General features: G+C 40.2%; 1 protein-coding gene across 1 annotated transcript in view; it reads right to left on the bottom strand.

The window, feature by feature from the left end:
* drd3 (dopamine receptor D3) overlaps nucleotides 1-27,580 on the bottom strand; it is a 62,171-nt gene extending 34,591 nt beyond the window's left edge. Inside the window, exons 1-2 of the mRNA XM_072262315.1 lie at nucleotides 27,447-27,580; nucleotides 1,518-1,813 (exon numbers count right to left, since the gene is read on the bottom strand). Of these exons, the coding sequence (XP_072118416.1) occupies nucleotides 1,518-1,790 (273 nt within the window). The 5' untranslated portion in view covers nucleotides 1,791-1,813; nucleotides 27,447-27,580. The remainder of the gene's footprint in view (nucleotides 1-1,517; nucleotides 1,814-27,446) is intronic.
* Nucleotides 27,581-27,853: the final 273 nt, after the last annotated feature.

Genomic DNA, 27,853 nt, shown 5'->3' with positions numbered 1-27,853 from the left:
GTTCCATCATTGAAATGTTCCCACCATCTATGGACTCAGTTTCAAAGACTCTTCATCTCATATTCTTGATACTTATTGTTTATTTACTTCTTATTATTGTTTCTTTCCTTTTGTATTTGCACCATTTGTTGTGTTTAGCACACTGGTTGAAAGTCCAAGTTGGTGTGGTCTTTTATTGATTATTATAATTGTTATGGATATTATTCTATTATGGATTTATTGATAATGCCCACAAGAAAATGAATCTTAGGGTTGCATATGGTGATATATATGTAGTTTGATAATAAATTTACTTTGAAGTTTGATGGCTTCTGTTCTTTGATGGAATGGTACAACTATTCTCACCACTCTGTTCTTTCCTCATATCCTTGAACATCCTTCCTCTTCAATCTTGTATACAGTTTTCTTTTAGAAGGAACTATGAAATGTGATTCTATCTCATGTTCATGCAATGCAATCCAGTTCTCTTTAATACTGAGTGAAAGAGATCTTCTCACCTCCTCTTTATTTCTTCAGCCAATGAATTTAAATCTGTGTTTATAAAACATTTTCATGCCCTATCTTTTAACAGTGACACAAGCTAATTTGCTTTCAAGACATTAACATTCTGATTAAAAGAGCTGATAGGGGAACTGCAATATAAATGCATTAAAGTTTATCTTGAAATTTTCACACAAGGCACAACCAAGGCCTTAATTCAAGATGTGATAGCTGTATAAAAAGGCTAAGGGTCAGGGTGTTGCAAGAGCTAGAAAGTAATTAGTGGATCCAGGTGAGAAATAGTAGCATCTTAATGTCATCCAGAAGGTGAAAATCTGGAATTTGGTCCTTTGGTTTTTCTGATGTACAATGTGCAGCAGTTTTAAATATCAAAAGTGAAATGTTAATGAAGGGTAGAAGAGTGTTCAAAAATGATCAAATCTGAGTGATTCAAAAAATGAGTGCAACAAGTCTAAACAGCAAGAGGGGTTAGTTATAACAAATCATTGTGATTAATTAGTTTGTAAATTAGTTATGCCTCTCAAAGTCTAACCCTACGCTCCTGTCAAGAGAGGTGGCAATGGGTAAGGCCGGTCAACAGGGTCCTGGTGAAGCTGTATAGGTGAATACCCTGGACAGTGGATGCAGAAGCATTGATGAACTCCATCGATTTCAGAGGACGATGGAGGCAGGAGGGCATCGATGACCTATGCTCCACTAGGACTTACGGCCCCAAGTCAAGCAAGTAAATTAGTTATAATTCTGATGGAAAAGTAAACAAAAAGTCAAAAACTGCAAATCTGGTATGGAATGACAGCGAAGCCAACAGATAACATGAACTAAGATTGAAGTAGAATTTTGTTCTATAGTTGAGGATTAAACTGTACTGAATACAAGGTGAAGCTAGCTAATCTTAAACTACACCTGAGTATACATCAATCTCAATCTCCCATTGCCCATCAATCAATATGCAAAATACGAGAAATTCACAAATAATGCATGGCAACAATGTAACTTTTGGAAAAAAATGACCTTACCTCCAGGTACACGACCCATGGCATCACCAAAGTTGCAACTAGCAGGTCTGCTACCGCTAAGCTGACAATAAGGTAGTTGGTAGTTGTCTGTAAGGATTTCTCCTTCAGCACCGCAAGGCACACCAATATGTTCCCAAAAATAATGGCAAAGATCAGCAGTATAAAGAACAGAGAAAAGTAGTTGTGTGAATGATCGTGGTCAGTTGAATTAAGCCATCCAAGGAGAGGGTCCGTAATGTTGGCAAATCTAAACACCATCGCAAAGGATGCCATCAGGAATTAGAGGTTCCAGAGGGCTGACAACAAAACAGAAAAATTATTATTTTGGTTTTAGAATATCTCTTTAATTATACTTTGAAAAGTTTGTTAAACTTTAATGATTATTCTTGGAGATGTCTTTGACAATTCAGGACTTTATGAACAATTAAGAATATAAACGTAAGAAGTTATAACAAGCACTGGTCCTGCTCTGTTGTCCAATAATAGGCACTGTACTTTGGGAAGGATGTTGTGGCAAATTCACATTCAGATTAGTTTATTGTCATATAAACTAAAATGTGACATTGAAATTCCTTGTTCACATGAAGTTCCTGGTGTAAACTGATTTGCAGTGGCACAGAGACATTTCAAGGTCAAAGTCAAAGTATATTTATTATCTAAGTATGTATACTTTATACAACCTTGAGATTCGTCTTCTTACAGGCAGCCACAAAACAAAGAAACCCAATAGAACCCATTAAAACAAAAGAAGACTGTCAAACACCCAACGTGCAGAGGAGAAAAAGAAAAAAAAGTGCAAGCAATGAAAGTAAGCAAATAGCATTCAGAACTGAAGCCCACAAAAGTGATAGTTGCAGTCCACAGCCACAGTTCGGTGCAGAGTAGCAAGTTGAAGTTCAGCACAGAGAGGAGTAAATCTCACAGGGCAGGGCTTTGCACCGGCCTATGCCTCGCCTCCGGCCCCAGCACCCTGTCCTTTTCTATCTGGCCCGGATCTTAAATTGTCCAGCCCTTGTTCTCGGACCTGGACCCTGCCACTTTGTTACACTCGCAGGCCGGTGCTAAGCCACCTCAATTTGGCCTGTACCCAACTTTTCCAATTCGGCTCAGCGCTAAAATCAATCGAACTTTGAGTCTTTCCTCACTCTCAAGCCCAGATCCGGGCCCCACTGCCTCAACTCTACATTGCCTCAGTTCTCCTGAGTTGAATTGCCTCCAAGTTTGTTCCAGGAATGGCCAAACATTGGCTCACTCCCTGCTCTCTGGACGCCACCACATTGATTCAGCCCAAATGCATTGTCTGATTGGAATAGGAACAGATTAAGATTTATTGAAAAGAGAAGATGATTAAAAGGATCTGGGGAGGGAAGTCAGGTGAACAGAATGGCTCTATAAAGTGAACAGTTGAGTCTTAATGGGGTGATTGGTCTCTTTCTGTGCTGAACTATTTTACAATTCTTTCAATTAACTTCATCTGGTTCCTGTTCATGTTTGCCTGGGTTTGCAAGTTGAGCCAATTCAGTTTTCTGAATTGCTAGTAAGTGCATAGCATCAACACCTAAACCGCTATAGCTTGGACAATAGCCCTATAGCTGTAACTGGATCTATCTAACCACAAAATACTATGAAAACACCAAAGAACATAAATGATATTTGCTTTCAATAACAATAGATCTTTGTCATAGTGAACGCAAGCATGCAGTTATTATTCCTTTTCAATTTTCTTTCCCACTCCCCTGACACCCACGTAGAAACAGAAATAGGTTTGGAGAACGCAGTGTAGGAGAATGAGCATGTGTATGAGCCAGTAGGTCCAGCTTTCCTTTGTCCACATGAACTAGTTTGATGCTGGCAGAAATTCAGACTTTTCTATTCAGTACGAAACGGAGCAGAGTAATCCAAGACAAATAAGGCTAATAAGATAATGTGCACTGATGAATGTTACAAATGAAGTAAAAAAAATACCAAGGTATAAGCCTCAAAGCAGTATTAGATGATGAGGTGATGAGATCGTGAGGATTCTGTAACAGTGTAATTAGCAACTAAAACCTTACACTGAACAGTTTGCATTCTTGATATTCCACATTAAATGAGATGGTATGTGTTCTTTAATTTGTCAGATTTTCCACAGCATTCTTCTTACGTCGATGATCTCATAAATGGAATCAAAAATCATTTGCTTATTTTTGGTTAAAAGAAACAGATCTCATATGATTGAGTGACTCTGATCCTGGCACTTTTAAAGAGCATGATCTATGCACTGGAACCTCAGATTCAAGTTCTCAGGACTGGCAAACTGGCTCTGCTGGATTTGTCAGAAACAGGAAGCAAGGTTTTGATAGTGGCAAGAAGAGAATTCACTCTTTCTTGAAGGACACTGAAGAGGACAACATGCATTGAGTCAACTATTTCACCACACATCTGACAACGTAAACTCTACTTTGAACGATTAACTGAATCCTTACTAAGCCTCTCTTGGTGCTCTTCAATTGCTTCAGAGTTCCTTTCATCTTACATTAATGTAGAATCAGAAGGTAATAATAAACCAAGAGGTCACATAATCATAAACAAACAATTGATTAAATTGGGCAATGCACACAGAGAGCGATGATAAGCAAATCACTTACATTTGATGAAGGATCAGTAATAGATCACATGTATATTATTGAATGACAATCAACCAGAACTTGAACCTGAGTGGTAAAATTAGTCAACTCCATCTTGGGCACTAGCCTCTGCAGTATCCAAGACACCTTCAGGGAGCGGTGCCTCATAAAGGTGGTGTCCATCATTAAAGACCCCCACCACTCGTGACATGCCCCCTTCTCATCGTTACCATCAAGAGGAGATACAGAAGCCTAAAGGCACAAACTCAGAGATTCAGGAACAGCTTCTTCCCCTCTGCCATCCAATTCCTAAATGGACACTGAATCCATGAACATTACCTCACTATCTTTTTTTTAATTTAACTATTTAATATCTTTATCTACTTACTGTAACTCACAGTTCTTTCCCCTATATTTATCATGTACTGCGAAGTTAATAAATTTCACAACATGTGGTGGTGATATTAAACCTGATTCTGTTTCTGATTGAACTTAATGGTATGCTTAGCACTACTGAGATACTGCCATCAATACTAATGCTAACTTTTACTTACCTACATCTTAAACCCAGTCTGTTCTATCCCAGTTGCTGTAAGTGTTTGCTCTGGACTTGTTCTACCTACTTGTGAAGCACCATCATAAAGCACACATTTGCCAAGCAATCTCAAATCTCTTCCGCTTTCCTGCCACATTCTAAGAGACCATGCTACTAGTAGAGCACAGTTTAGTTTTTGAGTAATTATTAAACAAGTGCTCACTGGAGTAGAAATAACTAAATCCTACATACGAAGTGCATTGTGTTTCATGTGCTCCATGTTTAGAAGTGTTTGTGCCTGGATCTAGTGGACGTCCTGCCTGTTAGAAATTAGATCAGGCACTCTTTGTGCATTTCACTCATTTCCCTGGTATACTTCATGCATATAATGATATCATCAATTTACATGGCTGGTGGATCAGAATATCAAAGCTGTGATTATAGATATTTGTTCAAGATAAATGAGGACCTCGTGTAGAAAGTTGCAAGCCACTCATGAATTAAAGGATCCCTGCCATGGCATTTATTTTAGCTGTAACGATCATTCTGTAATGCGTGCTATCTGTTTAATGACAGGCATTGTTGACAAAGATCACAGGTTCTCTGCACTAGATGCTATGATCTGTGGCCTTGATAAATGCTGTGGTAGGGGCCAGATCAACACACAGACAGTTCTGTAGCATTGGAGAAGGAGTTCATCTCAAACACCGTGCATTCATTTTACTTCAGTCCCAATAGAAGCTCACACAGAGAAGCCCATAGAAATAAAATAAACCTGCTGTGCAGCATAATTGTAAAGAACACAATGCTTCAATTTGAGGGAGAAAAGAATGTAGTATTAGCTTGTTCAGTAAATGCTCGGACAAGAGGGATCAACTCTGGTTCTTGGAAATTGGGGCTTGTGCAGAAGGGGAAAGGGATGCTATGCCTACCAGAAAACCCAAGGAATAAGGAATTTTCCCATATGTGAGACATTAGGTTGTGCTGTGTTTCCCCATTAATGGTTACTTAGGTACGGACCAAAATAATCATTAAAATGTAATTCTGGTCGACTGCACTTCCTTCCATGTGTAATGCTTACACTCTCTCTCTTTGTTGAATTGTGGTTCGTCCTTTCCCTCCATTTTTACCCAGTGAGCTCAACCATCAACTTAGCTTTTCAATAATTCCTAAACCTTCCAACACTACTGGCCATGTACTTCTATTTCCTCTTCTCCCATCCACTATTCACAAAATAAATACACTTTCATACCGTAAGGGCATGGACAGTCCAGGATAAGTGGTATTACAACCGCCATGGGATGTGGGGAATATTTTTAAGAATGGATCAGTGTAGGTTTATTGTAAATGGGTGCTTGCTAGTTGGTGCAGACTCAATGGGCTGAAATACCTGTTGCTCAGTGACTCTATAACATTGATCTTGAATCAAGACAGGTTTCAGGCGATCTTTGAAATCTTATTCACAAGGCAGGAGCACACCGGATATGCTGAAATATTGGTTTTACACCCAAAGGAAGTAATTTTTTTCTGTAATTCACTGAAAAATGAAATCAATCCTGTGGGAACACAATATTTCAACTCTATTAATTTCCTGTTTAATCTAAAATTATTCCCATCACTAGTCTGATTGAGACATTGATTGAACAGAAACAGTTATCATCAGAAATTGAGCTTTGTTCTGCATCCTCCTGTGTTCTGTGTTAACAATGATGAGTTGCAATTGGCTGAGTACTTTATATTTAACAAGATACCTGTGAGCAATTAGATCCAACTTTTAAATTGTCCTGTAATGATGTGTCTAGAGCAGTTGGAAGTAATGAGAGGCATGAATGGGAAAATTATATTATTTTAAAGTTCTCCAGAGTTTGATCTAAGGTAAAATCTTGAACATAATTATTCTGAGCTGGTAATCAAGGAGATATTAAAGTGGAATTAGGCACATAATATAAGTACTAAGATAAGGAATAATACACCACAATTCATTTTTCCCCCACCAAAGAACATTGAGCACAAATGTTGGGAACATTGTCTGGAATTTTTCAAGATTTGCTTACAAGATGTTTGGTTACTGGCTGCCATATCGGGCTTTGACCTACTGGCAACATATAATGGATTCTGGTTAATTGGGCCACACCGGAACCAGTACAATTTGGCAAATTAAACAGCTGCCCCAGTTAACTGAAGTTTCAAAAGTATTGAAAAACAAACTACCCTTTAACTGAGCAATGAATTACATATTTAAATCAACACACACAAAATGCTGGAGGAACTCAGCAGGTCAGGCAGCATCTATGGAAGTGAATAAACAGCTGACATTTTGGGCTGAGACCCTTCATCAGGACTAGAGAGGAAGGGGGAAGAATAAAAAGGTTGGAGGGGAGGAGGCTAGCTGGAAGGTGACAGGTGAAGCCAGGTGGGAAAGGTCAAGGGTTGGAGAAGAAAGAATCTGATAGGAGAGGAGAGTGGACAGTAGGAGAAAGGGAAAGAAGAAGAGACCCAGGGGAAAGTAATAAGCAGGTGAGAAGAAGTAAAAGGTCAGAGTGTAGAACAGAAGAATGTGAGGTGGGAGGTGGATTTGGTCACCGGGAGGAGAAATCAACATTCATGGATTCAGGTTGGAGGGTGCCTAGATGGAATACAAGGTGTTCCTCCTCTACCCTGAGGTTGGCCTCATCCTGGCACAAGAGGAGGCCACGGATCAACATGTCAGAACAAGAATGGGAATCAGAATTAAAACGTTTGGCCACTGGGGATCCAGCAGTACTGCGTAAAGCCTCAGCCTGGAGGTGCTGGCGGTCACAATTGAGGTTGGAGTTGGAGCTAGTGGTCACGTAATTAAGGTGTCCAAGGTTGTAGGTACTGCCATTGACAGAGGTGGAATCCAGGTTCCCAATCAAATCTGGGTTATGTATGTAAATGAAATATAAAACAAATTAGAACATTACCAATACTACTAGAGTACCATAAAACTTTTAATTTGTTCCTAATAGCTATCAACAGAGGAATTCATCTCATCCAGTGAATGTGGCCATGTTCTTTCAATTGGCTGTAATGAAGAAATTCAGTGTAGACACCTAGTGCAGGTCATACAATGCTTTCAATGATCGCATCTTCCAAATCTTCACTTTCATTGTAACATTCATCAAGATGAATTCTTTGTAGTTCTTAACTTGTTGAAATAGAGAAATCATTTCATTTTCACTCACAGCCATTTCTGGCATCTCCCAATTTGAATGTTTGAAACAGCAGTGAGCAAAACAATTCTGAAATGTCTTACAGTTTATTTCTCGCCAATTATTGAACTCAAACAGATCCAACTGATGTTAATCACGGTGTAGTGTCTAACAGACACACATGCCACCGATCCGGATTAGAAACTGTTTGGCAACAGTCTCCTATCCCAAGTAAGTAGCATAGTATTCCAAATTAATGAAGGGAATCCTGGCTATTTTTTTGATTTGTTTTGTTCTTGAAGAGATGTCCCAAATAAGTGGCTGCCCTGATGGAACAATTAACCGGAGTCCACTGTATTGTGAAGAGAATCTCATGAGTGGAGCATCTTGACCACCACCCATGTAGTGGTGGCACAGTGAGGCAGATGCTTCACAGCGGCAGGGATCCAGGTTCAGTCCTGACCCCAGCTGTTGCTTCTGTGGAACTTGCATGATTTCTCAGTAGCCACATGAGATTTTCTCTGGGGGCTGCTGGTTTCCAAAGATGCGCAAGTTGGGTGGGTAATTGACCATTGTCAATTGCCCTAAGAGATAGATGATTGGTGGAATTTGGTGGGGGGGGGAGTTGAGAAGAATGTGGCTAGCGTAAAAAGGAATGAGTATAGGATTATCGTAATTAAGTACATAACAGTCACTTGTTGAATTGCAGGGTCAGCTTCCATGCAGTCTGGCTCTATAACTCTACCACAATGAACTGAAGAAGAATTGGCAACTATTCTTCCAGACACATTTAACATCTCCATCTGAAGCTGTGCCTTCAGACTGTGGCTCCCTCCTGTTTAAGAATACGACTACTATCCTGGTACCCAAGAAAAACAAAATAACATGCCTTCGATTACCGCCCAGTGACTTAACATTTACCATTGTGAAGTGTTTCAAGAGGCTTGTCTGTGGCATGCGTCAACTCCAACTTTCCAGACAAACCTGATCCACTGCAGTTTGCCTACTGACGAAAGAGGTCTATGGCAGATGCCATCTCCATGGCTCTACTCTCATCTTTGGAGCATCTTCACAGTAAAGCCACCCACCTGTACAACAGACTACTGTATTACTTATTGGCAATAGTTCTGCCTTCAATATTATTGTTCCAAGCAAACTCCTAAACAAACTCTGGACCCTGGGAATTAATGCCTTCCTCTGCAACAGGAACCTTGACTTTCTGACCAACAGACTGCAAGGAGTAAGCATAGGCAGTAACTCCTCTGCTATGATTATTCTATGCATTGGTGCTCTACAAGGTTGTAACCACAGCCCTCCACTGTATTTTCTGTGCACTCATGACCGCATGGCCAGATTCTGCTTGACTTCATCTACAGTTTGCAGATGGTACCACTGTAGTGGGCCATATCTTAAATAATGATGAGTTGGAGTACAGGAAGGCGATAGAGAGAGCACAGCCATGGCGTCATGACAACAATATTTCCCTCAATGTCAACAAAACAATAGAGCTGGTCATTGACTTCAAGAAGGGGGTAGAGCACATGGTCCTGTCTTCATCAATGGCGTTGAGGTTGGGAATGTTGAGAGCTTCAAGCTCCTAGGTGTGAGCACCAGCAATAGTCTGTCCTGGTCCAGCCATGTTGATGCTACAGCTAAGAAAACTCATCAATGCCTCTACTTCCTCAGGAGGCTGAAGAAATTCAGCATGTCCCCATCAACTCTGAAAAAGGTTTTATCAATGCATCATAGAAAGCATTCTGTCTGGGTGCATAGCAGCTTGGTGTGACAACTGCACTGCATGTGACCCGCAAGAAATTGCAGAGTTGTGGACACAGCTCAGCACATCACAGGAGCCAACCTCCCCTCTATGGACTACCTATACTTCTTGCTTCCTCAGTAGCAAAGCCAGCAAAATCAAAGACCCCACCCACCCCAGACATTCTCTTTTCTCCCTTCTCCTAGTGGGCAGAAGATGCAAAGCCTGAAAGCACGTACAGCCATGCTCAAGGACAGTGTCTGTCCCATTGTTGTCATACTCCTGGACAGACTTCCTGTATGACATAGGTAGAAAAAGGGAGGGAGTCCTGAAAACAGAATACAGGGAGTTAGGAGGGAAGCTGAGAAGCAGAACCTCAAGGGTAGTGATCTTGGGATTGCTGTTTGTCGTTCTATTGGTAAGAGATGGAATTACACCTTTAGAAAGAGGTGACATAGATTCAGAGAATGCTGAATCTGTGTGGGTGGAGTTAAGAAACTGCAAGGGTGAAAAAAACATTATGGGAATCATATATGTAGCCAAGATGTGGGGCTGAAATTGCAAAGGGAGCTGGAAAAGGCACATAATAAGGGTAATGACAGAATTGTAATGAGGACCTCAATAGGCAAGGGGATTGAGAGAATCCAGTTGGTGTTGATCACAAGAGAGGGAATTTGTTGAATGCTTACAAGATGGCTTTTTAGAGCAGCTTGTGCTTGAGTCTTACATTGAATGTTTCATAATAATCCAGATCTTATTAGGGAGCTTAATGTAAAGGAAACTACAGAGACATGAAAGAGGTGCTCTCCCAGGTGGTTTGGAGGAGGATACTGGTGAGGATGATGGCAGGGCAGAGATGGCTGGAATTTCTGGGAATAGTTCACAAGGCACAGGATAGATATGTCCCACAGAAGTTGTTCTCAAATGGTAGAGGTAGGCAACAGTGGCAGACAAGAGAAGTTAAGGGCTGCATAAAAGCCAAAGGAAGGGCATATAAGGTAGCAAAAGTGAGTGGGAAGTTGGATGATTGGGAAGCTTTTAAAATCCAACAAAAGACAACTAAAAAGCTATAAGAAGGGAAAAGATGAAATATGAGGGCAAACTAGCCAATAATATAAAGCAGAATACTAAAAGTTCTTTCAGTTATAAAAGGAGTAAAAGGGAGGTGAGAGTTGAATTGGACCACCGGGAAATGATGCTGGTGAGGTAGTAATGGGGGACAAAGAAATGGCAGATGAACTTAATGGGTACTTTGCATCTGTCTTCACTGTGGAAGACACTAGCAGTGTGCCAGAGATCTGTGAGTGTCAGGGAGCAGGAGTGAGTGCTATTCCTATTACAAAGGAAAAAGTGCTAGACAAACTCAAGGTCTTAAGATGAATAAGTCACCTGGGCCAGATGGACTACATCCCAGAGTCCTGAGAGAGGTTGCTGAAGAGATAACGGATGCATTAGTCATGATCTTTCAAGAATCACTTGATTCTGGCATGGTCTTAGAGGACTAGATAATTACAAGTGTCACTCCACTTTAAGAAGGGAGGAAGGCAAAAGAAAGGAAATTATAGGCCAATTTTCCTAACCTCAGTGATTGGGAAAGTGCTGGAGTCTATTACTAAGGATGAGTTTTTGGAGTATTTGGAGACTAATGATAAAATAAGTCAAAGTTAGCATGGTTTCTGTAAAGGGAAATCTTGCCTGACAAATCTTTTAGATTCCTTTGAGGAAGTAACAAGCAGGGTGGACAAGGGAGAGGCAGAGGATGTCATTTAGTGGATTTTCAGAAGGCATTTGATAAGGTGCTACATGTGAGGCTGCTTAACAAGATAAAACCCTATGGTGTTACAGGAAATATACTGGCATGGATAGATGAATGGCTGACAGGCAGGAGACAGTGACTAGGAATATAGAGGGCCTTTTCTGGTTTGCCGCCAGTGACTTTTGGTGTTCCTCAGAGCTCATTATTGGAACCATTACCTTTCACATTGTTTGTCAATGATTTGGATAGTGGAATTGATGGCTTTGTGGCAAAGTTCATGGATGATACAAACATAGGTGGAGGAGTAGGTAGTGCTGAGGAAGTAATGCGATAGCAGTGAGACTTAGACAAATTGGAAGAATGGGCAAAAAAGTGGCAGATGAAATACAGTGTTGGGAAATGTCTGATAATGCATTTTAGTAAAAGGAATGATAATGCGGACTGTCACCTAAACGGGGGGAAATCTCAAACATCAGAGATACAGAGGGACTTAAAGAGTCCTCGTGCAAGACACCCAGCAGGTTAATTTACAGGTTGAGTCTGTGGTAAAGAAGGCAACTGCAATATTGGCATTTATTTCAAGGGAAATAGAATATAAAAGCAAGGAGATTATGCTGAGGCTTTATAAGACACTAGGCAGGTTGCACTTGGAGTATTGTCAACAGTTTGGGGCCCCATATCTCAGAAAGGATGTGTTGTCATTGAAAAGAGTCCAGAAGAGGTTCACAAGGATGATTCTAGGAATGAAAGGGTTAATGTATGAGGAGCTTTTGGCAACTTTGGGCTTGTACTCACTGGAACTTAGAAGAATGCGTGGGGTTCTCATTGAAAGCTATAGAACGTTGAAAGGACGAAATAGGGTGGATGTGGAGAGGATGTTTCCTATGGTGGGGGTATCCAGAACTAGGGGGCACAGCCTCAAAATTGAGGGGTGACCTTTTAGAAGAGAGGTAAGGAGGAATTTTTTTAGCCAGAGTATAGTGAATCTGCCACAGACTGTGGTGGAGGCCAAGTCCATGGGTATACTTAAGGCAGAAGTTGATGGTCTCCTGATCGGTCAGGAGATCAAAGGATTTGGTGAGAAGGCAGGTGTATGGAGTTGAGTGGAATCCAGGATCAGCCATGATGGAATGGCAGAGCAGGCTCGGTGGGCATTTTATCATTTACCCGCACTGCGTTCTTGGTAGCTTTTATTCTTTATTCTGCATTGTTATTATTTTACTTTATTCTAGCTCAATGCACTGTTTAGTGATTGTATCTGTATAAACAAAGAGGAGGTTCCAAGGAGGTTAACAAGGATGATTCCAGGAATGAAAGGGTTATCATACGAGGAATGCTTGATGGCTCTGGGTCTGTACTCACCGGAATTCGGAAGGATGAGGGGGATCTTATCGAAACCTTTCGACTGTTGAAAGGCCTAGACAGAGTAGATGTGGAAAGGATGTTTTCCATGATGGAAGAGTTTAGGACAAGAGGACACAGCCTCAGGATAGAGGGGGTGCCCTTTCAAAACAGAGATGTGGAGAAATTTCTTTAGCCAACGGGTGGTGAATTTGTGGAATTTGTTACCACATGCAGCTGTGGAGGCCAGGCCATTGGGTGTACTTAAGGCAGAGATTGATAGATTCTTGATTGGACATGGCATCAAAGGTTATGGGGAGAAGGCCAGGAACTGGGATTAAGGAGAAGAAAAAAAAAGATCAGCCATGACTGAATGGTGACGCGGACTCAATGGGCCCGATGGCCTAATTCTAATTCTGCTCCTACGTCTTATGGTCTTCATCCCATTAGGGTGGAACAGTTATACCTTTCAAAAAAAAAGAAAGAAGGGGGTTCTAATCCTTCTGTTGACTTTGAAATTTCTTCCATATTTGTTTCCAAGTTGTGGACTTTGTTAACTTGTTTGGTTTCCTACTTTCTGATACCAGAGTGTAAATTAATTGGGAGCTCTAGCCCAAAACATAAGGAATTCTCTCCACATGATTAAACAATGCTTCCTCTGTTTCTTAAGGAATAGTTGACTATATTCGTAAGGTTAATCATGATATTGCTTCCTTTAGGAATACACTTGCTCTGTCGGCTTGCCCATTCAGTCCCCTATCAGTTCTGATAGGGTGAAGTGGTGGCCCTGATCAAGAATGCCCCCATCAGCCTAATCTGTCAGAAATCTTGTTACCAACAAGGTGAAGGGTGCCTAGACCCTTTCTGAAGATGACATATAGTCCCTGAGCTCCTTTAGCCGGAGGGAACCAATATCGATATTGAAATCCATTCAGAAGGACCTATATTCATTGAGGGGTTTTTAAAATTTCACAGGCTTGTTACACTTGTGTTGTATTCATATGAGTCAGTAAAGCAAAAACTTCATGGTTAAAGTGTAAACACACACACACACACACACACACACAGAGTGTATTTTCAGCAATGATAAGGAATGACTATGAAAAATCAACATTGGCACAACATCATGGGTTGAATAGCCTGTCCAGTGCAGTACTCGTCTATGTTCTGTGCTCTGTGTTCTACCTTAAAAACATTCAAGGAGTGATGAATAAACTCTTCTCGGGCTTCCAGCTGGGTACAGGTATCGATTTTTACTGACATTTCAATCACAAACTCTGCTATCTTCATTAGGGATGATGCCTGGATATGTCTAGCCCAGTGGTATTTATACCCCCGTCATCCCTCCCTCCCTCCTGATTGGTTAGTCCTCATCCAATCAGTAAGGTAAGAATTCCAATTCTTACTTAGAGCAAGACTTTTGTCTTTGTTAAAATCCTTCTTCTCTAGTTTTATTTCAATATACTCCAATAGATATAGAACACAGAACAAAGGGCAACACAGCACATTCAACACACGATACTGTGCCAAACTAATTAAATTAGCATCCAAATACCTAACCAAATAAATCTCTTCTGTCTACACAAAGTCCATATCCTTCCATTTCCTACATATTCATGAGCCTGTCTAAAAATTTCTTCAGCACCTCTGTCACATTTGTCTCCATTATAAGCCCCGGCAGGATGTTTCAGGCACCGATTGTGTGTAAGAAAAAACTTGTCCCATACATCTCTTTTGAATTCCTTTCACCTTAAATGAATGCCCTCCTGGATTAGATATTTCAACCTGAGGAAAAAGATATTGTATGTGCCTGTTCCAACTATGCTTCTTATAATCTTATAAAATTTGATCAGATCGCCTCTCATTCTCCGCCGCTTCAGAGAAAACAACCCAAGTTTGTCCAATCTCTCTTTATAGTACACGCCCTCTAATCCAGGCAGCATCCTGGTAAATTCTTCTGTACCCTCTCCAAAGCCTCTACATCTTTCCTATAGTGAGGTGATCAGAATTGAATGCAATACTCCAAATGCAACCCAACTAGAGTTTTACAAAGCTGAAACATAACTTTCTGACTCTTGAACTCAGTCCTCTACTAATAAAGGCAAGCATGTTGTTTGCCGCTTTTTACTACCCTATCAATCTGTGCTACCACTTTCAAGGAGTGATGGAATTAAACCCCCAAGACCTTTCTGCACATCAGCACTGTTAAGGGTTTTTCCAGGTGCTGGAAATCCAGAGCAACACACCCAAAATCCTGGTCAGGCAGCATTTATGGATGGAAATGAATAAACAGTCGATGTTTTGAACCTGAAACTTCAATAGTTCATTCATTTCCAGAAATGCTGCCTGACCTTCTGAGTTCCATCAGGATTTTGTGTGTGTAACACTTTCCATTAGGTCAGGTTAAGTTCCTTCTGCCTTTGTTCCATCCATATCTGCAACTGACCTGTATCACACTATATCCTTTGCTAGTCTTCTATGCTGTCCACAACACCACCAGTCTTGCATTGTCTGCAAACTTACTAACCTACTCATCTATGTTTTCATCCAGGTCATTTATATACATCACAAACAAAGGTCTTAGTCTGGATCCTAGCGGAACAACACAAATCACAGAGGTTTAGGCCAAAATAAGCCTGATCAATCTACCCTTTGTTGATTCTACTGCAAGCCAATGCTGAATCCAAATTAAGATGTGGATCCTATGCATCTTTATCTCTGGATGAACCTCCCATGAGATAACTTGTCAAGTGCCTTACTAAAATCTATGTTTATAACATCCACTGCTTTACCTTCATCAATCAGCTTTGTCACCTCCTTGAAAAACTTAATTAGCAAGACATGACTTGCCCTGCAAAAAGACGTGGAAACTCTCCCTAATTAGGCCATGATTTTCTGATTTCTCTTAAATCCTATCCCCAACAACCCTTTCCAGTAACCTCCCTAGCATTGACATGATAGTTTGTAAGATTATCCTTATTTCCCTTCCTGAAAAATGGAACAGTATTTGTACTTGTCAATTCTTTGAGACCTTGCCTATGGCTGGAGAGGACATGACAGTAGTGGTCTGAGCCCCAGCAATCTTATCCCTTGCCTCCATTAACGACTTGGGTATTTCCCATCTAGCCCTGGGGCCTCATTCAGCTTAATGTTAAGAGGCCCAGCATGACCTCCTTCTTTATCCCAGAAATGCTCCACAGTGAATTCCTGTATTCCACGTCCTTTTCCTTTGTAAACACTGATGCAAAGTACTTATTTAAGATATCACCCGCAAGGTCCACCAGTAAGCGCACATTCCTTCCTTTATCGTTCAGTGGTTCTAACCCACTTCTTATTTATCCTCTTACTCTTGATGTATGTATACAATGACTTGAAATTCTCTTTAGTCTTTTCATGGGCTCTCCTGCCTTTCCTACTTTTCTTCCCGAGTTCTTTTCTGGCTTCTTTGTAGTCCTCAAGGGCTCAGTTTGGTTTCAGCTTCCCAAACCTTGCGTTAATTTCCTTTTTATTCTTTTGACTAAATATTTATACTTACTTTTAGCTATCTTAAAACTTAAGGAGTTGTGATGACTGTTCCCCAACTGTTTTCCGACTGAAAGATCAATTACCTGTCCAGGCTCATTTCCTAACACCAGGTCCTGTGCAACACCTCCATTTTTTAAAATTATCTATATATTGATTTAAGAAACACTCCTGGGTGCACCTAATAAATTCTACCTCATCTAAACCTACCTCTGGTACTAATGAGTTCCAAGTCATATTAGGAAAGTTGAAGTCACCCAGTACAACACCCATGCTGTTTTTGCACCATTCCCTAATCTGCCTGCATATCTGGTCCTCAATGTCCCAATGACTATTTTTTGGGGGCAGGGTGGTCCTATCAGGAATTGCACCTTATTGTTGAGTTCTACCCATGTAGACTCAATGGATGAGCCTTCATTATGTTTCTCTGAATGCAGCTCTGATACTGTCCATGATTTTAAAAAAATGCAGATCACCCCTCCCCACCCCTTTTTTTTTATCTCCTCCTCCATCTTATCTAAAACATCAAAATCCTGGAACATTAACATTCCTGACCCCTCTGACCAGAGCCTCTGTTATGGCCACAACATCATAGTTCCATGTACTGGGCTGTGCTTTAAGTTCATTATCGTGACCCATAATACTCCTAGCATTAAAATAAACAAACTTCAACCCATCCATTCCATTGTGTCCTGCCTGTCTTATTGTTCATGACATCCACATTCTACTCACTTTCTCACTTCCTAACCTGGTGCTCTGGTTCCCATCCCCCTGCCAAACTAATTTAAACCCTCCTGAGCAGCAGAATTAAAGCTCCGGACCAGGATATTGCTTCTCCTCCAGCTTAGCCAGCCTGACTTTTCCCTCATAACACAACCTCCTTTTCCAGGTGATGTAAGATCTTATGAAAATCCTACTCATATTGTTGTGGGGCATGATTTAATACCATTTGAGTGTAGAAAACTGGATCTGATCCAACCTCTTCCTTTCCTTTGTAAAAGTAATAAAAGAATGCTTAGATACATTATGTTTGTAATTAATTTTGCTCATAGAAGACATATATATGGAAAAGATGTCCTTCATTGCTACAAAATCCCTATGGTTCATAACTTTGATCTTAATAATACATCAGCACAGCATACACATGCCTGAACCTATTAAGTTTCAACCTACATTAAACCAGACTTTGAACTCTGCTTTATTGCCATGACCAATACTTTATTATAGATTCATTAAAATACAGTACAATGAGATGCAAATGCTTTGGTAGTCGTTCAAGATCTGTGGCAATATTGCTATACTACGCACAAGTATATAACAAACTAGGGAAATACAATTGTTTGTGATAAATATATACTTTCAAATTTAATGTGTTATAACTTCTTATGCTTATGACTTCTATATTCCAAGTCATTACAACTGTGTTTTCTTAAATAGGTCATGGAATACATTTGGTATTTTTATCATGTAAATAATGTAACTCAGTTCTTAATGTAAGAAATCAATGTAAAGAACAATATATTTCTGACACTGCTACATTATCACTTGGACTTGGGTAATACTCGCACGACTTGTGTTCTGTTTCAGTATTCCCCTACTCAAAATGCAGCTAGCATTGCTGAGAAAATGGATAAACATTTTGAAGAAAGGATGGTGTAAGTGATTTTGATGCAATCCTGCCGTCTAGTTACAACGATGTATTTCTTGCAGACTTAATGATCTCCTCGAGTTCCGGAATCAGAGTTGGATACTTTCTGATCTGACCAGCACTGGTTTCTATGTTAGACATTGTACCTACTCTCTGTTCAATGCTAATCTTCATTGTCACAAATATATGGTCTTTAAGAAACAGAGCTTTACATAAAAATATATTTATTAATGTGAAAAAGGACTTATTACAAACAATGCAGCATTTTTTTACATGAGAGTGTAAGTCTCAACTGCTGAATGACCTGATGTTAACTGAAAATAAACTAATGTTGATCTTAACTGAAAATAAACTACAGAGCTACACAATACAATACGTTATGTAATTTCTGTAAACTGGTTTCACCAAAAATTCTTACTGAAATAATTGAGTTTACATCTACAAAAAGCAATGTAATTTTTATAATCTTTGCAAAAGGTTATAAATACCCACCAAGAGCATAATTCTGCAATGTATGATTGGGTGAGTGTGGTCAGTTTTCTGGGCGGAATTAGTTTTTGATACAATACTTTTTGAACCAATGGAGAAGGTTGCAGTTTATGCTTCATCTTAAATAGAATTGTTAAGATATCTGTCAAATTCCTAAATGAAGCATCATGATGAATCACATTCAAAGAGGTCCAGACTGAAAGACACTTAAGAAAGATTAAGGAGTGAACCATCATGGCTTGGTACACAGAAGGCCTCGAGATCGGCTGCGGGAGGGAGGGGAAGATAGTGGCGCAATGCAGCGCGCCCAGCCGTTCTGAATGAATATCGGTTATGTGTAACAAGGGGCTGTGCACAATCTGGATTTGATGGAGACAGCCGTGAGAAGCGCTACTGTGTGATCGAGAATCTCTGGAGATGAAGGCCCCAAATTCTCGGCTTTGCGTATCGCCTGTTGCCGGGGTCGGGGTCGAAGCCCTCGGCAGAGATGGTGTTCAGTGCTCGGTGTCGAATAGGTGGCTCGGAGTTTTTCGGACGGACTCAGAGTCGGACTGTGGTTGGATGCTTCCGGGATGCTGCATCGGGAAGTTGGTGGCACTGGAGGTTTACCGTCTGTGTGAGATGATGGGACTTTCGAGAGACTTTGAGACTTTTACAGTGCTATGGTCTGTTCTTATCAAGTTATGGTATTGCTTTGCATTGTTGTAACGATATGTTATAATTATGTGGTTTTTGTTAGTTTTTAAGTCAGTTTGTCATGTGCTTTTCGTGATATCATTCTGGAAAAACATTTTATCATTTCTTAATGCATGCATTACTAAATGACAATAAAAGGGGACTGCGTGTCCTCATAATCATAATCCTATGAAACTGTAACAGTCAACACTGGATATAATAAGAATGAGATGTGTGACAGTGAAACAAATTCAAAACCCAATTAAAAGTACAAGGTTGTCATTTTTAAATCTAAATTATTGTGTCACTTGATAATATAGGTAACTTGACAACTCTGCAACTGTCACGAGGCTGACTAAACGTGTGAAGTAAATTTTCCAACCAATGGTAAAGAATCATCTATTGCCGGTATATTTTGAATATCGTGGGCAAATTTGATAGTCACCATCCAGGGTCATTCAGACTTTAATGACTGAATAACTTAACCTTTCAAAAGTCATTCACAAGGTTATTCACTTTCAATATTGCATGCTGTTTTGTGCTTGGACTTTGATGTTTCAGTAAAGTGCAAAGAACAGCTTGGATGATTCTACCACTTTCCATTCCTGGGCTTTGATGCTTCCATGCCAGGCAGTGATGCAACCAGTCATGATACTCTCCTCTGTGCATCTAGAGAAGATTGTCCGAGTTTTAGATGACATACAGAATTTTCCCCATCTAAGAAAGTAGAGGCACTGTCATGCCTTTCATATGATAGCAGTTAACCAGTAACAATCAGAATCCTATAATTCAACCTTGTATCGATGTTTGGTGGGGAGTATATTGACTGGCTGCATCACAGCCTGGTTTAGAAACACCAATGCCATTGAACAGAAAATCCTTCAAAATGTAGTGGGTATGACCCAGTCCATCATGGGTAAAACCCTCCCCACCACTGAGCAAATCTATATGAAACGTCGTCGCAGGAAAGCAGCATCCACCACCCAGCTCATGCTCTCTTCTCACTGCTGCTATTAGGAAGAGGTACAGGAGCCTCAGATCCCACATCACCAGGCTCATGAACCGTTTTTACCACTCAACCATCAGGCTCTTGAACCAAAGGGCATAACATTACTCAACTTCACTTGCCCTATCGCTTAAATGTTCCCACAACCTATGTACTCACTTTCAAAGACTCTTCATTTCATGTTCTCATTATTTATTTTTGTTTGCCCAATTTGTCTCTTCTACATATTTGTTGTTTGTCAATCTTTCTTTATGTGTAGTATTTTGTAAATTCTATTTTTCTGTAAATGCCTGCAAGAAAATGAATCTCCAAATGGTATATGTAATGTATGCTGTACATACTTTGATAATAAATTTTACTTTTACTCCGATTTTGACCGAATCTCTGTATAATTGAAGTGTTAGTTCCTTACTTTAGAAACCTAACCCACTTAAAGTTAAGTTATGAACACACAATTTCCCAGACTAAATCTGGACCAGCTGTGGATAAGGATGCATGTTCAGGACCTTCGGTGAATTCATAGTTCTGAATTTTCACACGATGTTCAACAGAGTGTTTCAGAGCAGCTTGTTAGAAAGGTTTGGCTGTGTGGCATTAACACAGCAGCATGGGTCAAAGTGAAAAGCGAGAGTGAACAGGCATCATTTGGGCATAGGCACACAGATGAAGGCAAAAAGAAAGGAAGGTGACTGGAATTTATCCGAACAATATGTAAAAAAGTCTTCAAGCTGGTAAAGAACTGTGCAGCACAAAAGAAATCTTGAAAAATATTTTCCATTCTAGTTTAATGACATACTGCTAACCATTTGACTATTTATTCATTTCCATAGACACTGCCTGACCTGCTAAGTTCTTCTAGAATATTGTGCGTGTTGCTCTAGACTTCCAGCATCTGCAGAATATCTTGTTTTTTTTTTAATTTACCATGGGCTCTCTGCAGCATTATCCACAGAGTGAGAAGCTACTTACTTTGCAAGATTGTTAGTAAAATACTCAAAATGCATCAAACAAACTAATCTGGATGTTATTTGAAATTTATTTTCTGAATCACATTAATGGAGAACATCATAAGTAATTTATGTGGAAATTTGCAAGCAATCTTGTTTTCTGCAGTTCTTTGTATATAGAAGCTGAGGTTTCTATTCAGAGTGGATCATGATTATAATGCTTTCGGGGTTGAAATGTGCTACTGTGGAAATTTGACTATATGTTTCCTGATGCCAACTGTATTTGCGTCAGTGATGTGTTTTCCATGCTGGACTCCTAGGTAATGGCATTATTCCCTGTGTAATGCTCATTTAGAGTGGATTCTGGAGAAATGAGTCTACCTGGTTTCTTGTCCCAGGCCAAGAAAGTTCAGAAAGCACTGCCATCTCTGCAGGATTTGAAGGGGCTTCTCTAAGCAGATTCAATCTGGTGTTTGGAAACTAAGTTGGGTAGTTCTAATTTAACTTATCTATTTACCTACTCATCTTGTTCTGCCCTTACTCCTGCTCCAGTCCCAAAGGTAGTAACCCTGATCAGTGCTCAATAGGGCACCCTTACCAACTGCTAGCAATCAACTCTCATTCCACTCTACCTCCACTCCCAAACCCTCCACCCCTTCTCCCAACCGCTCAACACCATAATCTTGTAGACTAAGTCTAGCCCTAGACTTTCCTCCTTTACTTTGTACCTCAGTGGTGTTGTACTTCAAAGTTGGGCTGATTATTCGGCATCTAAAACCTTGAGCCTTTGCTAGTACTGAAATGGTGATCATGTTCTATAATAATTGTTTGCTCCCTGTGGCTGCTAATAATACCTTTTGGTCTACAATGTGAGCTTTGAACCCTGTTTGTTTTGCAATACTCTTAACACAATTAGATTAATGAAAATTGCCCCTTACCATTGCCCTCTCTTGAAGTAGTTACATTTAATTATCAGCATAATTTCAATAATATGACTGCCATTGATGACTGCCAATCCACCTCCTTTGGACCAGTAAATAAGTCACTGTGTCTATGGGATAATATCAGAAAGTGCTGGGAAATCTCCTCAGGAAGGATCACCATCAACGCTTATTGTCTGTGATCCTTTGCCAGAACTGGGAATTGGAACCTCTCTTTCGCAGTTCTGATGAAGGGTCCTCAATCTAATACATTGAGCATTTCTCATCTTCTCAGATGCCGCCCCACCTGATGACTTTGTCCAACATTTTTGTTTGCTTTTATTTTATTTCAAATTTTCAAAATCTGCAGTTTTTCTCAATTCTTCATTCACCTAATCTCTTCAGCTTTGTATTGTTGCAGTTTAAAGAAAATTATTCCTTTTTCATTTTAATTATTCTGTTTTACTCTCTTTTTCATCATAGTTTTTTTTTAAAAACTGTCAAGTTGAGTAGATTTATTTTCCACAAATCAAGACGGCACACCTGCTGGCAGTTTTCCCAGTTACACCTTATAGATTTGCCATTCAACCCAGTGGCAGAGCAGGAGTGTGCTTAGATTACTTTGCATTTGTGTGGGGAATGGGGTCCGGATGCCTGAGCTATGTTAAAATTAGCTCAATCAGCACAGTCATGGAATGCAATTGCTGCGCTGAGGTAAAGAAAAGGAAAGATAAGGTATCTTGCATTTTTTTCTACGAATTATTCATGTTTTGTTAGCTTAAAAGTTAATTTTACTTTTTATTTTGATTGTCAACTAGTTATTCAACCGATTATTTGTACTATTTTTGGTAGCTATGGGAATTAGCAATGCAGAGGAAAATTCAATGCCATCTGGTAAAGACTTCCAGTGGAATAATGTGAGTAAGAGTTGGTCAGGCCTGTCTGTGTTATTCCATCATGCAAGGCTAAAGGCCATGCTGTTTGGCTCTGTGACGGTCTCAAACAAGATCAGCCCCCTGGATGCAGAAAAGGTGAGCATGGAGGAAAAGGAAATAAGTCTGGCATGTCCCACTCAGAAAAATTCACGTCAAAGTCTTTTCACTGATATCTAGTTTGTAACTACATATACATATAAATATAAGTAAAAATATAACGTGAATTCCGGTTAGTTTGGACACATTGGGATCAGTACATTTTTAACTATATAACAAATGGTTAAAAAGGTTTAAAAAAAAGACAAACCGCCATTTTACTGTGTAATAAATTAAGTAATTAAATAAAATACAGAATAAATTAGAACTATCAATTCTACTACAGTATGAGACAACTGTGTATTAGTTCCTAATAGTTATCAACGGTGTAATTCATCCAGTGTACAGTAGCATATTATTTTGATGGACTGTAAATGAACAAAATCAGTGCAGACACCTCATGTAGATAATGGACTACCTTCATACAGTGATATTGACAATTGCATCCCCCACATCTTCATTTTCATTGTAACGTTCAAGATTAAAGATGATTGTTGATCCCTTCAAATACCTTTGTAGTTCCTAACTTGTTGAAGTAGTGAAATTATTTCATTTTTCACTCCTGGGTGTTTCTGGCATCTCCAAGCCTGAATGCTTGAAACTGCAGGGAGCAAAATGGTTCTGAATTATCTGAATTTCTTGCCATCACTATCAAAAATCACTGCTTTTTGAACACAAGTGCACGCAACTGACACTATTTAAAAACTGTCCGTTCTCAGCATGGTGTTGTGTCCCATGCGTCCGATGCTAGTTAGAAACTGGTTGGCAACCGTCTCCTGCCACAGCTAAGTGGCACGGGGTCCCAAGTAAATGAAGGGGATCCCGGCGACTTTCACAATTAGCTTCCGTTCTTTAAGAGTTGTCCCACACAAGAGCTGCACATACCCACACAGACCTCTAAGCAGTAGCCAGGATTGTTGCTGTTGTTGTTCCTCTCTGTGCCTTGTGGTACATCGGGCAGCAACATTTGCCATTTCTTTAGCACTTGTCTGTTTCTTATGAGGCTGAGTTGCTAGCTCGATGCTCAACCTAGCAGGGATGGAAGGCGTGTAAGGAGCCAGCCCGACTCAGATCCAGGACCACTCGCCTTGGAGTCCAGTGCAGATGCCACTGCACCACCAGCCGGCAGCAGCCAAGATGTGGGGTACAAATTGCAATGGGAGATAGAAAAGACATGTAAAAGATGCAATGTTACAATAGTCATGGGGGATTTCAATATGCAGGTAGGTTGGGGAAAAATCAGGTTGGTGCTGTTTCACAAGAGATAGAATCTCTAGAATGCATATGAGATTACTTCTTTGAGCAGCTTGTGGTTAAACCCACTAGGAGCCAGACAGTTCTGGTTTGGGTGCTCTGTAATGAACCAGATATGATTAGGGAGCTTAAGGTACAGGAACCCTGAGGAGTTAGTAATCATATTATGATTGAATTCACCCTGCACTTTGAAAGGGAGAAGATAAAGTCAGATGTATCAGTAGTACAGGGGAGTAAATGGAAAGCAGGGTTGATGGCAGAACAGCAGTGGCTGGAGTTTCTGGGAGCAATTCAGAAGGCACAGGATAGATACTGCAAATCCCAAAGAAAAAGAAATATTCTAAACGGAGGATGTGCCAACTGTGGCTGACAAAGGAAGTCAAAGACAACATAAAATCAAGAGAGGGTATATAACATAGTAAAAATTAGTGGGAAGTTAGAGGATTAGGAAGCTTTTAAAAAACAACAGAAGGTAACTAAAACATAATAAGGTGAGAAAAAATGAAAAAAGCTAAACTAGGCAATAATATAAAAGAGGATAGCAAAAGTTTTTTTAGATAGATAAAGAGAAAAAGAGAGATGAGAGTGGCTATCAGATGGCTGGAAAATTATGCTGGAGAGGTAGTAATGGGGGACAAAGAAATGGTGTACGAATTTTGTAAGTATTTTTGTCAGTCTTCACAGAGGAAGACAACAGTGAATTTCAAGTGTCAAGAGGCAGGAGTGAGCGTAGTTGCTATTACTAAGGAGAAGGTGCTTGGGAAGCCGAAAGATCTGAAGAAATCCCAAAGAAAACAGTAATATTCTAAAGGGATGAGGCAACGATAGGTGCCAAGGGAAGTCAAAGACAGCTTAAAAGCAAATAAAAGTGCATATAACATAAAAAAAATTGTGGGAAGTTAGAGGATTGTGAACATTTTAGAACACTAATAGAAGGCAGCTAAAAAAGCAATAAGAGAGAAAATATGAAACAAAAAGGCTAGCAAGCTAATAATATACAAGAGGATATAAAAAGATTTTTCAGATATATAAAGAGAGGTGAGACTGGATATCGGACCACTGGAAAATGACACTGGAGTGGTAATAATGGGGGACAAAAATGACAAACAAACTTAATACATTTTTGAATCAGTCTTCACTGTGGAAGACACCAGCAGTATATCAGAAATTTGAGTGTGTCGGGGGCAGAAGTGAGTGTCATTACTATTACTAAGGAGTAGATACTTGGGAAGCTGAAAAGTCCGAAGGTGGACAAGTCACCTGGATCAGATGGACTACACCCTAGGGTTCTGAAAAAGGTAGCTGAAGAGACTGTGGAGGCATTAGTAGTGATCAAGAATTACTAGATTTTGGAATGTTCTGGGATACTAGAAAATTGCAAATGTCACTCAGCTCTAAGAAGGGAGGAAGGCAAAAGAAAGGAATTTTAAGGTAGTTAGCCTAATCTTTATGGTTGGGAAGATGTTGGAGTTCATTATCAAGGATGAAGTTTCGGGGTACTTGAAAGTACATGATGGAATAGGCCAATAATATACAAGAGGATATAAAAAGATTGTTCAGATATATATAAAGAGTAAAAGAGAGGCAAGACTGGAGACTGGTATGGATTCCTTAAGGGGAAATCTTGCCTGACAAATCTTTTGGAATTCTTTGAGGAAATAATGGGCAGGATAGACAAAAGAGAGTCAGTGCATGTTGTGTACTTGAATTTTCAGAAGGCCTTTGACAAGGTGTTAGACAAGATAAGAACCCCTGGTATTACAGGAAAAATACTAGCTTAGATAGAAGATTCACTGATTGGCAGGAGGCAAAAGGTGACTAACGGAGGATTTTTCCACTTGCCTGTAGGTTTATACTGGTGTTGCAATTCACACTTAATTTTTTTCTCCAGTCTCATCAATTAAGGAGACATAGTTAGCAACGTTGATTATTTTCCTGTATGTATCTGTTTCCTTCACTAAATTAAGGTAAAAGTTTATTGTCATATGCACAAGTACAAATAAGCACAGGTGAAACAGAATACACATAAGCAGCAGTTACAAGAAAAACATTAAATACAAATTACACTTTTTTTTTACAAGAAAGAACAAAACTAGATCAAAATAAAAGTTTTAGTGCAGAGTGACAAAAGTGGTATTGGAGTTGCTAAACTCCAGTGATTAGGGCTATGCCAGTTGGTTTAAGAGCCAGATAGTTGAAGGGAAGTCACTGTTCTTGAACTAGATGTTGCAGGACCTGAGGTCTCTGTATCTCCTACCCAATGGTAACTGCAAAAAGATGGCCTCGCTTGGATGGTGGGGATCTTTAACCATGGACATGGATGTTGCTCTCTCAAGGCAGTGCCGCCTGTATTTGCTGGTGGTGGTGGAGAGCGGTGTCCCTTGGTGTATTGGGCAGAGTCCACTATCTGCTGCAGTTTCTTACCTTCCTGTGCATATACTGTACTGTAAGACTGCTCTTTCAACAACTCTGATAATAGGAGCTTCCACAGAATGCTGGGGGATGCCCATCTGGGCTCGATACGCAACTAGTAAGGTTTCCCACAAAGTCACAGCCATATGCAATACAGAAACGGACCTTGGGCCCTTCCAATCCATACCATTAATTGCCCATTTAATCCAATCCATTTTCATTCTCCTCTCATTCCCAGCTCATTTATCCACTAAGCACAGTTTCCAGTGGTCAATTATCCTATTAGTCCACATGCCTTTGGGAAGCCAGTGCACCCGGAGGAAAACCATGGCGTCACGCAAGCTCCACAGAGTCACCATCTGAGTTCAGAATTTAACCCGGGTGTCTGCAAGGCAGCAACATTACTGACTGCGCCACTGTGTCACTCAAATGGGTTTAATAGATTAACACTTTCCATTTAAGGCTGTTCACAGCCTTCGCTTAAGTCTCAGAACAAACGATCAATTTACAGACTAATTGCATTATACCGGGGTACACATATAAAAGTACGCCGGGTTTAATTCATCTGGTTGACCAGTCTTGGACGAAATGTTCTCCCCTGATGTTAGAAATCTTATATTTTCACTTACCGAATTCTGACAAAAGACTCGGTCTTAAACAGTCGATTATTGTTGCTTATACGAAATAGGACAAACGCATCCTACATCATTGCTAAAGTGAAAACAATACTAAGCGCAGTTAACAGCGGTTTAAGAATCCAATGAGAATAATTGGGAACCATTGGACATTTGTTCTGGCGATAAAGAATTAAAAGTAAAGTCCAGCTGCTAAAAATGGTTTAAGAGGCTATGTCCTTACCTTCGATACAGGGGCTCATGTAAAGGATCGAGCTTCCAGTCGCAACTCCTCTAGGCTGTGAGTACCGTTAGCTGCGCTTCAGCGCAATAACAAAACCCAAAGCACTCCGCGCTCTCTCGCCACTTCAAGCATCAAGTTCGCCAGATGTGCTCTATACTGTGCTATCATCTGCCGGAGACGTGTCGCTCATCATGGTCCAGCACTCAGGAGACCCCCGGAGGCTGCAGCTTGAAGGAGCCAACCGTAAACTGACAAGGAATGGCGAAGTGAACTGCAGCGGATAGCAAGGATGGGCGGAGGGGGGAGGGAGGGGGCACTGAGATTAGAGGCAGACACGGAGGAAGGAGGAAGAAAGCGTATCAGTTTGAAACACATTCAACTGGAAGTCGGACACATGTTGAAAATTG

This window comes from Mobula birostris, chromosome 6, assembly GCF_030028105.1.
Source record: "Mobula birostris isolate sMobBir1 chromosome 6, sMobBir1.hap1, whole genome shotgun sequence".
Lineage (NCBI taxonomy): Eukaryota > Metazoa > Chordata > Chondrichthyes > Myliobatiformes > Myliobatidae > Mobula > Mobula birostris.
This window is presented reverse-complemented; position numbering and strand designations above follow the sequence as displayed.